The 18,144-nt window shown below is 37.7% G+C and overlaps 1 protein-coding gene across 13 annotated transcripts in view; it reads left to right on the forward strand.

Moving 5' to 3' along the window:
* The window catches only part of caskin1 (CASK interacting protein 1), a 111,728-nt gene that overhangs the window by 61,593 nt on the left and 31,991 nt on the right, over positions 1–18,144 (forward strand). For all 13 annotated transcript variants that reach the window (XM_051886149.1, XM_051886159.1, XM_051886147.1 and 10 more), the window contains exons 2-4: positions 1,841–1,892; positions 17,637–17,734; positions 17,928–18,073. In XM_051886149.1, the coding sequence (XP_051742109.1) occupies positions 1,841–1,892; positions 17,637–17,734; positions 17,928–18,073 (296 nt within the window). The remainder of the gene's footprint in view (positions 1–1,840; positions 1,893–17,636; positions 17,735–17,927; positions 18,074–18,144) is intronic.

The following is an 18,144-nucleotide window of genomic DNA, read 5'->3' on the forward strand; positions in this document are numbered from 1 at the left end:
GAACACAAATTAAGATATTTTTGATGAAATCCGATGGCTTAGTGAGGCCTGCATTGACAGCAATGACATTTCCTCTCTCAAGATCCATTAATGTACTAAAAACATATTTAAATCAGTTCATGTGAGTACAGTGGTTCAATATTAATATTATAAAGCGACGAGAATATTTTTGGTGCGCCAAAAAAAAACAAAATAACGACTTATATAGTGATGGCTGATTTCAAAACACTGCTTCAGGAAGCTTCGGAGCATAATGAATCAGCGTGTCGAATCAGCGGTTCGGAGCGCCGAAGTCACGTGATTTCAGCAGTTTGGCGGTTTGACACGCGATCCAAATCATGATTCGATACACTGATTCATTATGCTCCGAAGCTTCATGAAGCAGTGTTTTGAAATCGGCCATCACTATATAAGTCGTTATTTATTTATTTTTTTTGGCGCACCAAAAATATTCTCGTCGCTTTATAATATTAATATTGAACCACTGTACTCACATGAACTGATTTAAATATGTTTTTAGTACCTATGCAGGCCTCACGGAGCCATCGGATTTCAACAAAAATATCTCAATTTGTGTTCCGAAGATTAACAAAGGTCTTATGGGTGTGGAATGGCATAAGGGTGAGTAATTAACAACAGAATTTTCATTTTTGGGTGAACTAACCCTTTAAACGGAAACGGTGGTGCGTTGAACACCCTGTTCTGATGACACAAGAGTTGCAGCTATGGCAGCTGAGAAGGCCATTCTTTGTGTTCTTTTTGAAGAATTGGTATGCTATATTTTTGTATAAAACTCTTACGACAAACATGTCTTCTAATATCTTCAATTGTTGTGTATACCGAGCTGCAGCGGACACATTTATAAACGACTTTACTTGGACCTATTGTGCGAGCTGTCTCTTTAATGCCGCGTGGTTTATATACATGCTGCTGCTGATTGGGCTGACATTTTTGACACACCCACCAAACAAGAGAAAACATATCTCAAACCCCGTTGCACACCGTCTCCAGGAAACATGTCGTTCAACCCGGAAACCGCAGTAAAATGTTGCGCACCGTTTTGAGCTTGAACGTGCCCCAGTATTCAGTCCTCCACAGGGTCTCTTTATGGCTGTGCTGCTGTTAGGGGAAGTGATGTAGTGAACGGCCCCTAGAGACAGGAATAGCATTCTTCCCCATGTCTGCTGGGAAACAGGACAGTTTGCCATCCATTTGTACGCAGGTCCATTTGAATGCAAACTAAAAATGGTCATGGAGTATAATCTCAAATGACAGCAAAAGTATTTGGTTTTCTGTGTGTGAAAAAAGATGCATGGGTAACTGACAGTACTAAACAATAGTTGTGGCCCACACTGAGAAGAATGACTCTCCTGTTGTTCCTCCTCTCTAATTAGTACAGCCAAACTATATAGATTATGTGATGTTTATGTAAAAGTATACATTTCAATAATTGATTGTGCACCAAAAATGATCATAGTCCGATGTCAAGGCGTTTTCAGTTGGAAGTTTTACTTACAAAGTGTGTAATTTTCACTGCTGGTCATGCAGCTCTAGTACACACAGTATTCTAGTGCATACTCAAAGTTGCTCAATCACACATGCCCTCAAAATGACAATCCTAAAATAGAGAATTTTCCAACGCAAATATGAATTTCAGGCCTTAAATAAGATGCATTGGTCTCAAATACTCATCTGTGCAAATGTTGCTACTTTTTGCTACAAAAACTGTATATAAAACCCTACTATCATAGAACATGCTGTGAAATGTCCTTACTCCCACAGTGTACTATTGTTGAATTTTAAACATACTTATCCTTCTTTCCCTCTCTTTTTTCTTTAGAGTTGCTGGGCTCTGCCAAGAAGGTGAATGTCAACTTCCAGGACACTGATGGGTGAGTGGGACATATAAGGACTTTATATGGCTCCATGTGGTAGACTCTTGTAAACATGATCGTTCTTGTCTGACTGCCAAATATCCTTGGGATTTGCCAGAGCTTATGTGCACTTGTTGGTTTAGACAAACTTTTATCCAAGTCTCTTTCCTAGTCAGTCTCTCTCTTGTCTATATCTGTTTATCCAGCTCAGCTCCATATACATTACAGAATCATTTTGAGCCATAACTACTCTTTAATTTAAACACTGTATGCTTAATTACTTAATTACTATACAGTACTGTATCACAAACCCATTTTTCAGTCCAAACATGAAAAGAGGTTGGTTAGATTTTGAGTTGTGAAAGGATGGATATACTGCTCAAATTTAAACAAAAATATGTTAACTTTTTTGGGCTGTCAAATGTTAATGGAACATGTTACTTTATCTGTTGTTTTTGGTGTAATAATTTGTTGTTTTATAACACTTTTTTAAAGGTACACTTTAGATGATTTATTATTTAATCTTTAGTTAGAAATAAACAAAATATTAGTATATAAAAAAGGGTTATTGCTTTACGATAATCCTTCAATAATGTTTTATATTCAGAGCTGTTGGATCTGATTTGGTGGGAAATGTCCAGAAACAATAAAAATAAAATCCTGATACTATTTTATGTTTTGACCACAGATGGTGATAGAGAGCCCAGAATTTTGTGGTATACCTTATAAATGTGGCCTGAGCATCCAAATATTTTTATTTTTAAATATTTTTAAAACATTTTTATGTAGATTACTGATAAAGTCTAACTAGATTATGAGAGTATGACAGGCATATTTGCTCTCATCCAAATTGGTTATGCCACATTCAATAATTATTTCAGCCGAACTTGATGTTTCTTTAGTTTTATCTAGTTTGTTTCAGTGGCACAGAACATTGTGTTATTTATGGCAGTGTGTTATTTGTGCTAGCGTCATAGAGATGAATCAGACATTTGTTGGGCTGCTTTGTTCCACATCTCTAGTAGAATATTTTTCCTGCATGTTGTATAAAGACTGACGTACATATTGGTTTTTAATCATGCACTCTACTATAGTTTTATAGTACTAGAGTACTAGAGTACTAGAGTTCAGCACAACTGAAAAAAGCCTCTGTGTTGAGACATAAAGCAAATGGTGGTTTGTGGTTTGTCACAGAACAGAAAGAGACCTGGATTAAAGCACCAGTGTTTCTAGTGCTGCATGGTCAATTATTTCTGTTGACACAGCTGAATAAAACAATGGAATAAAAAAATAGGGATTCAATACTATTGGAACCAGGATTTTAACAGATTCTCTGTGACTTCATCAGATATCATCTCATTAAAAAGCAATGAACACAGTGCAAGCTCAGCAACAAATGATTCTTATGAACTGATTCTTTTTAATGATCCAGTCGTGTGTTCTGAATCATTCAGAGCTGTTACTAAGTTCTCAATTGACTGAACAACCATCTTCATCTAGCAATACCATAATTTGTCAACAACTTTTTTTTACAGAGTGTCTATTTACACTAAGTGCAAATAGCAGACATCACAAACTAACTAAAGTTAAAAAACTGAACTCATAATCAACCACCCCTTTAAAAATGTTTATTGGGTAGGGTTAGGGGAAGGTGTAGGGAGAGTTTTTATTCTCCCAATAAGGCAGCATCCATTTAATAATTTTAATAAGTATAATCATTTACATCTATGAAAATATTGCATCCTGTTAATGTACAAAAATACTGAGATGCAAATAGTATCTGCCAATATAAAATATAGATAGCATCTACAAACCCGATTCCAAAAAAGTTGGGACACTGTACAAATTGTGAATAAAAAAGGAATGCAATGATGTGGAAGTTTCAAATTTCAATATTTTATTCAGAATACAACATAGATGACATATCAAATGTTTAAACTGAGAAAATGTATCATTTTAAGGGAAAAAAAAACTTGATTTTAAATTTCATGGCATCAACACATCTCAAAAAAGTTGGGACAAGGCCATGTTTACCACTGTGTGGCATCCCCTCTTCTTTTTATAACAGTCTGCAAACGTCTGGGGACTGAGGAGACAAGTTGCTCAAGTTTAGGAATAGGAATGTTGTCCCATTCTTGTCTAATACAGGCTTCTAGTTGCTCAACTGTCTTAGGTCTTCTTTGTCGCATCTTCCTCTTTATGATGCACCAAATGTTTTCTATGGGTGAAAGATCTGGACTGCAGGCTGGCCATTTCAGTACCCGGATCCTTCTTCTACGCAGCCATGATGTTGTAATTGATGCAGTATGTGGTCTGGCATTGTCATGTTGGAAAATGCAAGGTCTTCCCTGAAAGAGACGACGTCTGGATGGGAGCATATGTTGTTCTAGAACTTGGATATACCTTTCAGCATTGATGGTGCCTTTCCAGATGTGTAAGCTGCCCATGCCACACGCACTCATGCAACCCCATACCATTAGAGATGCAGGCTTCTGAACTGAGCGCTGATAACTACTTGGGTTGTCCTTGTCCTCTTTAGTCCGGATGACATGGCGTCCCAGTTTTCCAAAAAGAACTTCAAATTTTGATTCGTCTGACCACAGAACAGTTTTCCACTTTGCCACAGTCCATTTTAAATGAGCCTTGGCCCAGAGAAAACGCCTGCGCTTCTGGATCATGTTTAGATATGGCTTCTTTTTTGACCTATAGAGTTTTAGCCGGCAACGGCGAATGGCACAGTGGATTGTGTTCACCGACAATGTTTTCTGGAAGTATTCCTGAGCCCATGTTGTGATTTCCATTACAGTAGCATTCCTGTATGTGATGCAGTGCCGTCTAAGGGCCCGAAGATCACAGACATCCAGTATGGTTTTCCGGCCTTGAGCCTTACGCACAGAGATTGTTCCAGATTCTCTGAATCTTTGGATGATATTGTGCACTGTAGATGATGATAACTTCAAACTCTTTGCAATTTTTCTCTGAGAAACTCCTTTCTGATATTGCTCCACTATTTTTCGCCGCAGCATTGGGGGAATTGGTGATCCTCTGCCCATCTTGACTTCTGAGAGACACTGCCACTCTGAGAGGCTCTTTTTATACCCAATCATGTTGCCAATTGACATAATAAGTCGCAAATTGGTCCTCCAGCTGTTCCTTATATGTACATTTAACTTTTCCGGCCTCTTATTGCTACCTGTTCCAACTTTTTTGGATTGTGTAGCTCTCATGAAATCCAAAATGAGCCAATATTTGGCATGACATTTCAAAATGTCTCACTTTCAACATTTGATATGTTATCTATATTCTATTGTGAATAAAATATAAGTTTATGAGATTTGTAAATTATTGCATTCCTTTTTTATTCACAATTTGTACAGTGTCCCAACTTTTTTGGAATCGGGTTTGTAATTATTATTTACTCTTATTGAAAATAACGGATACTTTTACATGGTGTAAATAGAATCTATCGCTATTTTCACTTACACCGTGTCTACTCCGGATGTGATCAGTGCGAGGCGAAGCGTCAAAAGATAATAGAACCCATTATAATCAGTGTTATTGTCTACACTGGATGCGGCGCGATGCGACGCAACAAATTCCCGACAGTAAACGGATTCCCCGTTCTATTTCTGATGTAGTCCAAGTGCTTTGCAGCAGTCAGTCTGTCGCATTCAGTGTAGACAGCTTTTAGCTGTTGTGGCGCGGCGCGATGTGGCGCGAAAAAAGTTGCGTCTGGTGTAGACACGGTGTTAGTGTAAATAGCATATCACTAAGAAAATGCTGCTATTGTCATTTAGTGTAAATAGAATATATTGCTATTTTCACTTAGTTTAAATAGCATCTATCTCTATTTTCACTCATAGCCGCTGACTTTTTTTAAGGAGCCAGTAGCTCCCTATTCTTATTTTTTTCTTTTTTTGTGTGTGTGTGTCTGTAGTCAGTGGAGCACAGTCTATTCTTCAGCCAGTATCGGCAGTATGATGGAGCACGGAGACAGAATTTCACAGAATTTGCACCTCACATATAAAAATGCACTCGTGCACACGGTGGATGGGCAGGCAGCCACAAATACTCACAGATTCTCACATGCGCAGACGGACAGGCAAACTTACACTGACGCACTCTCACACATATGCAAAAATACACAAACATTATCTAACAAAACTACCCAAAACAACATACCCACTAATCATACTATCTCAAATTACCCAAAATACAGCAGGGCCTGTCCTGCTTTTAGCCCAGAGATCCAAAGATCAAAGCCTGATTTATTTTGCTGTAATTTGTCAAGCTGTGAAACCAGCAGAATAATTAAAAAATCTCTTCTATTGATCACTGTCGCCGAACAACGGCGGCATTCATCATCACAGCTCTGCTTCATGGGTTTTAAGGAAATGAAAGCTGTAACTCTAAACCGACGGATACCTCCGTGCAGCCTTAATCCTCATACACGGTGTGTATTTACACATGCAGCCTTGCTCAGGCCGAGCTCATATTTGAATCAGCAAGATAAATGACTTGCACATTAACTCCTTCTCCTTGGACTATTGCTTTCTACACAAAGATAAAATTATGTTGTCTGCTGAGTGGAGAATAGGGCAGCAGTGAGAAAATGGAGTGCAGGCTAGACTCTCTTGTCTGAGGTTAAACTGCCAATATGGGTTGTGGTCCATCTAGCCTTGAAATGACAGTCACACATCAACATCATCACCTTCCCCTGCGATCACTTTAACATCTCACACCATGGGATTAATGAAGGTACAGCTACAATGTCTTGAATTTAACTTATATAAAGAAAAGATAGTCTTAACCATAGCTTAGCATGCATGTTCCAATGTTCCAGCATTGCTAGGCGATTGCTGGGTGGTCACTAGGTTGTTACTAGGCATTTGCTAGGGGGTTCTGGGTGGTCACTGGGGCGTTGCTAGGGAGATTGCTAAGTGGTTGTTAGAATGTTTTTGTGGTTGCTAGGGAATTGCTAAATGGTTGCTTTGGTGCTCTAGGGTGTTACTAAGCAGTTGCTGGGGGTTCTGGGTGGTCACTATGGCATTGCTAAGTGGTTGCTAGAGTGTTTTTTTTGTGTTTGCCAGGGCATTGCTAAGTTGATGCAGTGGTGTTTTAGGTGGTTGCTAGGGCGTTATTTAGTCAGTTGCTTTAAGGTGATGATACACGGGGCAACTTTTTGAGCAATGTTGCTGGGCAATGTTGGCATCAATGGGCAACCTGGTGAGACAAAGGGTAACTAATTAGGGCAACGGTCAGTTGGCAGCAACTAATCAGAGAGGAGCAAATCTATTGCCAACCTTATTATAAACACTTGTTAGGCACTTTATTTTAATTTTTCAAAAATTTTCTTCATTTTTACTAAATATAAATGCCTTCCCGATCTGATTTGTGATAGGAAAAGGGAGAAGAGCGAGTTTGGCAAAGGGTGGATTCGAACCCTTGTCAATCGCGTCAAAAGCTACTTTCATGTGCCATACGCCCTATAGCTTATGCCACTGCAGACATTAAATGGCACGCGTCTTTTTAGTATTTAACTGAAAACATTCAATGGCGAAATTACAGCCTACGCACATTAAGGGTGCGTTCCCACTTGCAGTTCGGTTCGTTTGGTTCATTTGGTCCGGACCAAAAAAGAAAAAAAACATTTAGTCCTGGTCAGATTAGCGTTCAGATTGGCAATTTTATCACAGAACCAAAAGATACCGAACCTAAAGGCATAGGGATACATTCACAACCTGATTGGTCGGATATTATGACGTATTGCTTTTTTTGAGATGGAACTTACCGAACATCCAAAACAATGCTGTGAGCTGAGATAAATGTGCTCGTTGTGTGTGCATAGTCTGCATATGATGGTATTTTGGCCAGCTGGGAACTCGTGAAGAGCTTATAAAATGTGTAAAGGAGTCAAAACAGAGGCGGGAATCCCTCCGTCACACACACAAACGATCTGCTGTAAGGAGACGCGCGTCTGATGCCTGTGATGTGCAAACTTGCGACTATGTCGAGAAAAACCGTTATGCGTGAGGATTCTGTACTTTTTAGGGTCTCATCTTCCTGTCTTTGGTCCGTGTTGCGTTCATATATCATTCAAACCGCACCAGAGTTCGTTTGGAAGCGGACCGAGACCCATCTTTTCAGTGGTCTCGGTCCACTTGTTTGGTGCGCACCAGGGTTTGGATGGCAGCTTTCACATAAATTCAAATGAACCGCACTAACAGAGCAATCGCACCAGGGTTCGTTTTAATCGAACCAAACATGACAAGTGTGAACGCACCCTAAATTGGACACCTGTTGGTATTTTAAGCATTAAAGGAGGTAAATTCCCTGTTTTGGGTTAACACATGACAACTTACCAGCATAAAAAGATATAAGTTCACGCTCCCTTTCTTCGCTCCACTGCCGCTAAGAGGCCGCCATCTTGTTTGAATTTTTTTTTAAACCTCCAAGCCGGCCACGTGATTGGCTGCTAGCAATCTGATTGGAGGATGTCAAAAAATTGCCCACGACCGATCTAAAGTATCTAGAAAGCAATTTGTTGCTCATTCTCAATGGGAAAGTGCCCAAGCAACATTGCTCAAAAAGTTGCCCCGTGTATCATCACCTTTAGGGTTTCAAGGTGCTTATTGTAGTTGTTATGGTGTTGTGGGTGTTATGGTGTTACTAGGTTTGCTTACTGTATATCATAAGTTTCAGTGACATTCAGTGTATGGCTTGGGAAGATTTGTAATGCTTTATAATGCTGATCTCTTAAAAAAAACACATTAACAATATTATTCATGTCTATAGCACGGTGTGGGAAAGTTTTATCTGGATGAAGTTGTTTTAGGAAGAGTAATGGTAATGAGTCACAGGCACCTCTAATTAAAATAATGTTAGTATCGTTATTGTATTTGAATCTATATTTATGTCAGACCTGCACTGTAAAAAGTGGTAACTTGCAATTGTTATGTTAAAGAGCTATTTCTATCTGATCTTACCCTTAATTTTAATTGTAAGTTTTGTTGGTATAACCTAATATATTTAGGTTGATTCAGCAATGTTAAAAAAAAAATATATATATTATTATTTGAATAAAATTAGTTAACTGTAGATGTTATCACATGAAGCACATTGCCATTTTTTCAGAGTGTTTTCCAGAGCATTTGAGATTCATCAGTATCATGAGAGAAACAGCAGAAGCGCAGCGTGAGGAATGTGAGGGGCATGATGCTGATAGAAGGATCCTCAGCCCTGTGGTAGAAAGTTCTGGTGGGTGTCTGCAGGAACAATAAAAACAAAGGTGCTTTAGATGGGGCGCACACTAAGGCTTGATTTAAAGGCTTGTTGTGACAATGTTTTAGACAGATTTGTGAAGGCAGTGCTTCTCAGTGCCACAGGCACTCAGCGTGAAGGTCATTGGTACTGACAGCCACACAAATACACGCTCTCATTGCGGTCAGAGTTGAAGCACAGCAAAATAGGAGGCTTTCAGTGGATTCTAAGATAAGCTCTATTTGAAATGAGCTTGAGAAACATTGCAACATGACTGCCATCTGCTGTGAGGCTGTGTTCAGCGAGAAAATCTCTCCTGCTGCACCTCACACATCTCTGTCTGATTGTCTCAACCATGTACCATAACAGCTATGGATCATACTAAACATGTTTGTCTGTTTCTTCCAGGTAGATTCAAAGTCTGTCTGCCATGACCTGATAACCATAGGGTTCCTAGACCATGTTAAAGGGGGCTTTGTTCTCGTCTTTCATCTGAGCTAATCTTAATCTAGCTGTCAGCCCCCTAAAAAATCTAACCTCACTTGAAGCTCACTTAAAAACAACCCAAGTTGGGTTGAAAATGGGTTAAATGTTTGCCCAACGTGCTGAGCAGTTTTATTTAACCCAACTATTGTTTAAAGGGGTGGTATAATGCCACTTTGACAAGATGTAAAATAAGTCTCTGATGTCCCCAGAGTGTGTATGTGAAGTTTTAGCTCAAAATACCCCACAGATAATTTTTATAGCATGTTAAATTTGTCACTTTTTGAGGGTAAGCAAAAACGCTCCATTTTTGTGTGTGTCCCTTTAAATGCAAATGAACTGCTGCTCCCAAGAAGAGGGTGGAGTTTCAGGAGCTCGTGTTAGCACTTAGCAGTGCCTCACATTACCTCACACAGACTCACTGAAAATGTCAGAAACTGTTCAGCCTTTTATGTTCAAAACTGAGTCGGACAATGATGGAGAGACTCAAGAAGAAGTGATGACATGTAGAATGCAACAGGACGTTTCTGAATGGTTAGTTGATGAATTTATGTAGCTGATGTGGAGTTAACTATCTTAAAGTCATTGATTAACATATTCTGTCATGATAATCTATAAATCGCTCGTGTGGGAACTGTTGTAAGATCCTATAGAGCCAGAGAATTATGCTGCATGAAGATGGAACAGGTATAGTTTAGTTTAATTACGGTTATAACTTATGCTGTTTTTATGACATGCTATTGCATTTGTGTTACGTACTGTATTGCAATAACATGGCCTCACCCCTTTGTTGCGTGTGCTTGGGGGCAGGGTTTATGTAAATTTTTGGGTTATTGATGTCACCAACCCGGGAAGAAGCTCGTTGTAGTTCCTACCAGCCGTTTGTTGTAGTCCTTAAACAGAGAATTTTTAAAAGGAAAATATCTCCCTTTGCTTTGAACTTTCATCGCTGTAACTTTGCAGATACTTTTTATGCTCAAGCAGCAACATCACACACTAACTAAAGTTAAAAAAAGTGAAATCGCAATGAACCACCCCTTTAAAAATTTCTATATGGCTGGCTTAAAATGAACCCAAAATAGGTTGGAAATTAAAAATCAAACACATAATTACTAGAGGCAACAATAATAATCAAAAGGTGAACATTTATTAATAAACACTTTAATAAATGTTTGTTTAATTATTATTCATTAAACTTATTAATAAATGTTCATTTATTAAACAATGTAATAAATGTTAATTCCCAACATATTTTGGGTTCATTTTAAGCAAGCAATACAGTAATTTTTAAACAATAGTTGAGTTAAATAAAACTACCCAGCACGTTGGGCAAACATTTAACCCAAATGATGGGTTAAAACAACTCAATCGCTGGGTTTGTCCATTTTCAACCCATCTTGGGTTGTTTTTAACCCATCATTTTTTAGAGTGTAGAATAGTCCATACATGATGGCACTGAGCTACGGAACATACATATTAATTTAAGGGCATATTCAGTTTTAGTGGTGGGGATTTTGATTAATCCTAGGATTAGGCTTTTACCAGTGTTACACTGTATTCGGCCATACACACGATTACATTACTTGCTCACTGTGACACCACCGCCACTGTCGTATTGTTTTTTATTAGAAATAAAAGCCATTTAGTTCAGTTAGACAACGGACGCTACAATTATTAACTGAAAGCATCTGCTCTGCTTCATACAGCAAGAGCTGCAGCGTCACACGATGATGATGTGAGAGATGATTGACAAGATGATGGCAGAGGATCAGACCCAGAGCGTCACTGACAAATATCTTGCAAAATGTGCAGTCAGTACCGTTGCTCCCTGTAGACAGAGTACGTGTGATCATGAATTCAAAGGTGAAAATAAAAAGCGAGTGCACATTCATAAGCCATTTCAATACTCCGCATATTGATAGAGCCTCCCTGGTGCCCATAAATTATAGGCCTGTATACACAGATTTTGAAATTATAGGCCCATATACCAGTGTGAAAATTTCCTGTTTTGAGTTTGTTCACTAAAAGAATTTGTTCAGATTCATTCATTGATTCGTTCTGTGTCCCTTTCTTTAGATTAAACATTTACGCTAGCAAGAGGTGACAAATGATTATTTTTATGTGCTTTTAAGTGAGTCGTTGAATTGATTTGTTACAAAGCAGAACTGAAACAATCTTCCTCATGCATTTGCATCCTAAATGTTTTCTAAATGACAACAAAGCAGATTTGAACATTATCTCCTGAGCTAAAGCTGTGTTTAATTAGAGAACTTTCATGTGGTAGAAACATAATCATTACTTAATAATGAATCTGTTTTTTATTCCTGAACAAATCTTATAAGTGAAAAAAACATTCTCGTTCACTGAAGTCTATCACTTTTGAAGCCAATGAGATCTGGCTCAATATGAGAAGTGGCTGAAAAAAAACATGATAATTTATTTATTTTAAGCCAATGTTGTCTTTTTATAGCTTGATAAAAGTCATGCTCAGCAGTTCACACAATGGAGGGAAAAATTACAGTTTTTTGAGAGAACAGTGTGCAATAGTGGGAGTCAGTGTAATGACTGTATTTTGAATGTCAAAAATGACTTCCTCTATAAACCTGCATCTTGCTGATGTCTTCAAAACACACAGCTTGTGCAGATACGGCTCAATGACAGGATTAATGATGCTGTTCTTTTATTGAATTCGTTTCAGTGAGCATTAATAAAGTCTTAATTGTTCTGTCTAAACCCAATCAGTTAATTATGACTTTTCATTTCATGAACTGCAACTCTGCAGTTCCTCCCATGCAGTTCGTCATCTTAAGATTTTTAATATACTAAGGGTTCCTGTTATTGCTGCCAATCAATATAACAGAACAAATCAATTCAGTGAAAGCCATACTGTGAGTTGCTTTAAAGCCATACAACTCACTTTTTTAAAGATGACATTAATTTAAACATTTTCATATGAGCAAGAGTTCTGTTATACAAATATATTGGTATTGGTCCGATAAGAACATAGCATAGGTAGCAAAATTTTTTGAAAGAAATGAGTACTTTTATTCAGCAAGGATGCATAAAATTGATCAAAAGTGACAGTAATATTCTGTTATGTTGAAATTAGAAAGGGTTTCTAGTATGTCTGTGATTTGTGGGGTTACAATAGCACTAAGACTATATGTTGCTTTATTAAAAAAGCAATGGCTTTTGTTGTTGTTGTTGTTTTTAGGGGTTCAAGCGCGTAGCACTGAAACCCTATTGTAATTGTTAAAATTTTTGGCTATTTTAGATTTTATGAAAAACCTACTTTTGCGAACTAGTCCTAGGTTTTTGACCCCATCGGAACCAAACTAATGCAGCAAGATTCTCTGGATTATCAAAAAAAAAGTTGAAATTTTGATTCACGGTCCCTAAGAGCCAGCAAAACTTTTGAAGTAAGTGGAACCACTTTTACTAAAATGGCTATAACTCGTAAACGGATTGAGATATTTTCACTAAACTCAGCACACCTATGTAAGAGCTCATTCTGTGGTCGTGTGAAAAAGGATGCGGCGACTGGCCACTTGGTGGTGCTATAACAGGAAAAAACGTGAAAATTGCTATAACTACTTCACGGTTAGTCCAATTGACTTGCCAGTTTCCATGGCTAGTGCCATGATTGTCTATGAGGACTGTAACTGCGTCTCATTTCAAAGGCTCTGTCCTCTGGAGGTCGCATTTGAAGGCTGCATACGTCATCGAGACGGTCTCATGTAAAAAAAGTAACCGTTAGATTGCAAAGTAAGAAAGAAATTACAGTATTTTACACCTCACAAGGAATAACAGTTAATTTTATTCTGGTTACTTTCTTAAATAAGACATCCTTGATGACGTATGCAGTCTTCAAATGCGACCTTTGGAGGGCGTGGCCTCCAAAATGAGACACAGCATAATATTGACATATCTCAAAAAACATGGCCGTCATTGGCCAATGAATTTTGAGCAGCTATCAGACAAAGTTAACAGAGCCAGATCGGAATGAAACTCGCTGTTCTTTTGAACTTGCTATTCATCAAAGAAAATAACATTATCACAGTTTACACAAAAAAGTAGCGTCATTGATAAGAAATGTTTCTTGAGCAGCAAATCATCGTATTGAATTCTGAAGGATCATGTGACACTGAAGACTGGAGTAATGATGCTGAAAATTCAGCTTTGCATCACAGGAATGAATTAGATTTTCAGATATTTTTTCTCTAGTTCAGATATATTTTCTGGTTTCATTTCTTTGTTGGCTAAACATCAAGCTTTGCATGTCGCCAAGCAACAGAGTGAGTAGTGCGACAGCTGTTTTCCCACCTCTTTGGCCAATCAAATTTGAGCAAATGACATTTTGCAGGTATGTCATACACACATTATGACATCCATATGTACTGTAGGACCCCTCTTGCCTGCTCTCTTCGGTAATAGAGATAACAGACATCTTGTGATAATAAATCTGAAGTGTTCTCATAAGAGGCTTAATGTTCTTTCTAATCTGAGATCATTTCCTTTAAATGGGAGCAATAGAGGAGCAATGGTGGGAATTTGATTTATGGGCAAGGAAGAGCCTGTCATTTTGCTGCCTCTCCCTTTAATAAAACAATATGAAACCTGGCTTCATAAGAAAGTAGAACATCTGAAAAACAGCAGAGCTGAAATATTTCAGAAACGGATACTGCCAGCACCGACACGTAGGATTGTCTCGTTTAATGACATTTTGTTGGAGATAAATGTTTAAGAGGCGGAGGAGCCAATAGAGCAGTAGATGTGCGTGGATTATTACCCATGTTTCAGCTGACGTGTCTGCCAAAAATCAAATGTGTGAGATCATTGATGGATGAGTAACACTTTATTCCATTTGAACCTTTCAAATTACCAGTGAAATGTGGAGGTCAGTATACAGTCTACAGAGCTTGTTGTGTCATGGCTCTGCTGTAGCCCATTGGAGGTAGTTTGTGTTTATTTAACATGGCTGCCAAATCTCGCTGGTACTGTGGCATTTTTAAGAGGGTGCAGACAAGTTTGTGATAGTTATAAATAATGAAGTGTTGAAATTGATTATGTGTGCCTTGAGGGCACAATTGTTCTTCCTGTATCGGATAACTCTGTGTAATATGTCTCTTTTGTGAGTCAAAGTCACATAGTATATATATATATATATATATACATTTATTTACACGTTTGAAAAATATAATAATTACTAATTACATTTAACTATATATTATATTATTTTTGTATACATATTTTTCATGTTTTTAAATATTTAATTTCTTGGGGTGTGTATACTCTATCGTTTATAAGTTTGCGGTCAACACCATTTTTAATATTTCCTATGTCTCTTCTGCTCACCAAAGCTGCGTTTATTTGATGAAAAATACTGTAAAAATGATAATATTGTGAAATATTATTACAATTTAAAATAACTTTTTTTCTATTTGAATATATTTTAAAATGTAATTTATTCCTGTGATGTCAAAGCTGAATTTCAGCATCATTACTCCAGTCTTCAGTGTCACATGATCCTTCAGAAATCATTCTGATATGCTGATTTAATGCTCAAGAAACATTTCTGATTATTATCAACAGTTGTGCTACTTAAAGGGTTAGTTCACCCAAAAATGAAAATTATGTCATTAATTACTCACCCTCATGTCGTTCCACACCTGTAAGACCTTTGTTCATCTTCAGAACACAAATTAAGATATTTTTGATAAAATTCGATGGCTCAGTGAGGCCTGCATAGCCAGCAATGACATTTCCTCTCTCAAGATATATAAAGGTACTAAAAACATATTTAAAACAGTTTATGTGAGTACAGTAGTTTTACCTTAATATTATAAAGCGACGAGAATATTTTTGTGCGCCAAAAAAACAAAATAACGACTTTTCAACAATATAGTGATGGGCCGATTTCAAAACACTGCTTCGGAGCTTTACGATTCGAATCAGTGACTCGGAGCGCCAAAGTCACGTGATTTCAGCAGTTTAGCTTGATAGGAGATCCGAATCACTGATTCGATTCTTAAAGCTCCGAAGCAGTGTTTTGAAATCGGCCCATCACTATATTGTTGAAAAGTCGTTATTTTGTTTTTTTGGCGCACAAAAATATTGTTTTGACATTATTTTCATTTTTGAGTGAACTAACCCTTTAATATTTTTGTGGAAACGGCCAAACAGTATTTTTCAGTATTCTTTGATGAATAAAAAGTTCAAAAGAACAGCATTTATTTGAAATAGAATTTTTTTGTAACATTATTGGTGTATGCGGAAAGAAAAATGATATGCTTGTGATTATTATGATTATTCTTTTATGGTTATTTCTATGATTAATCCTTTCCAACATATTATTCTTGTATTAATCCATTTATGAATGCTCATTTCATCCATTTATGCTTACCAGGCCTTTTGGTCAACCTTGCATGTCTAAAATGTGTTATTACCCATAAGACTGAGACATACGATTTTAAACTTCTGACTTGTTATCTTGTTATCTTACTTGGAATTTAGGTACAGATACATTTGCATAAGGTCTAGACATGGTTAACATATGCTTTTGAGTTTTGACCTTTCTGCTTCTACAGTGTTAAAACCACAATGCTTAGCTACATTTGCAGAATGTAATACCAAGAGTCCAGAGCTGATTCTTTGAATGGATTTACTAGTTTAGATATTGGCGACGCTATTGCTCGGGGCTCTCTTGCATCTTGCTCATAGGGCCCCTCTTCTCTCCTTCTGCTCTTCTGACAATATATTTTACTCAGAGATATCTGGTTAAAGACTTGCTTCCTGTTAGCTACTTTGTTACTTACTATTAAAAGCTGATTGTTATTTAGAAATGTATCTACATTTTCATTGTTTTTACTATTTTTATGATTCATTTTATTCTTTACTTGTAAATAAAATAATTTTTATCCATCACTTCCCTGTCTGACTTTGTCTCACTGCATCAATTCCAACTGTCTTTAATAAAAATCTTTAAAAAATCGTACTGATCCCATATATATATATATATATACTGTACATCTTTATTCCAGATGATGATGATTGTAAACAATATCTTATCAGACATACTGCTTAGTGAATTGAGGAGTGCTGATTGTGCTTCCTTTCAAGGAAACGCCTTGGGCTTTAGTACCCTCATTAAGAAAAGTAGGTCAGGCGACGTGTGAATATGTGTTTACCTCTGTCTTGCTCTAAAGTGACATATGAGAAAGAAAGACATACACACATATATGAAGAGACATGGCTTACTGTGTTTGACCTACAAAGTGACACAAAGTGAAGAGAACAATGAATATTGTATGGCATGAGATGTGGAGCCTGGGAAAAGGGGAACGTTTGATGGGGAGACTAGGGTCTTCTGGCCCATCCCCCAGCATACTCTGCTGCAGCAGTACATTGCAAACCTGCATGATAGTGCCAGTGAGAGAGGAAGAGATGGGTCAGACAGGGTTCCTGTGAGTTTAGTATTCTGCTCTGAGCCGAGGGTTTACATTCACAGTTGCACTGGCAGTGAGAGCCTCACAACCGTAGCTATGGTTACAGCATATTTCATGCACCAATCACAGAGAGTGAGCTGTGACAGAAAATCCAATGAGGGCTTTTTTGTCTTCTCCGCTTCGAAAAACCTTCTGCGCTACTAGGTTATGAGCACTGGACACTGCTGCACTCTGGACATGTTATACTGTATCATAATAATGCATTGTGATAAATACTCAGATTCATTCCACTAAAGTAAAGCTGTCATGAATGTGTCATGAATATCTATACACATTCATGACAGCTTTACTTTCGTAGAATGAATCTGAGTATTTTATTAATGATATTAATTTGGTGGAAGAGGATTTCATTGTCAGTGTTTACATATATATCCAATTCAAATTACAGTTGCATCCTGTTTGTTACTTCAATTCAAATTCAGTAATGGAATCTCCATTCTTAATTAAATTCTAAATGGCGCACAATCTTAAAATCTACATCCTGTTTATGTTATTTTGTGTGTGTTGTTCACAGATTTTCACCACTGCACCATGCAGCTCTCAATGGAAATGTGGAGGTTATATCACTGCTGCTGGAGTCTCAGGCCTTAGTGGACATCAGGGACCAGAAAGGTACCAGCAAAACATAAATGTAAAGTGTTAACTTTACATTGGCATCCTCAAATTAAATATTTGACCTGTTTTGGCACACGGATAAAAAGTACAGCATTGCTTTAGATTTGACTTCCAAGCGATCTTAAACAAGCTTAACTCTACATGTATATTTCAGTAATGTGTAGTGCAGTAATATCAAATGTCTTTCCAGGGATGCGGCCTCTGCATTATGCAGCATGGCAGGGAAAGTCAGAGCCCATGAAGTTGCTGCTGAAGTCAGGCTCCTCAGTGAACGGTCAGTCTGATGAGGGTCAGATCCCCCTGCACCTGGCCGCTCAGCACGGACACTATGACGTAGTGAGTACACACTGCTACAACACCATGCCCACTTTTCTTCAAAGACTCCATATGAGCACCGGTGTTTGATA

The sequence above is a fragment of the Ctenopharyngodon idella genome, chromosome 3 (assembly GCF_019924925.1).
Source record: "Ctenopharyngodon idella isolate HZGC_01 chromosome 3, HZGC01, whole genome shotgun sequence".
Classification (NCBI taxonomy): Eukaryota; Metazoa; Chordata; class Actinopteri; order Cypriniformes; family Xenocyprididae; genus Ctenopharyngodon; species Ctenopharyngodon idella.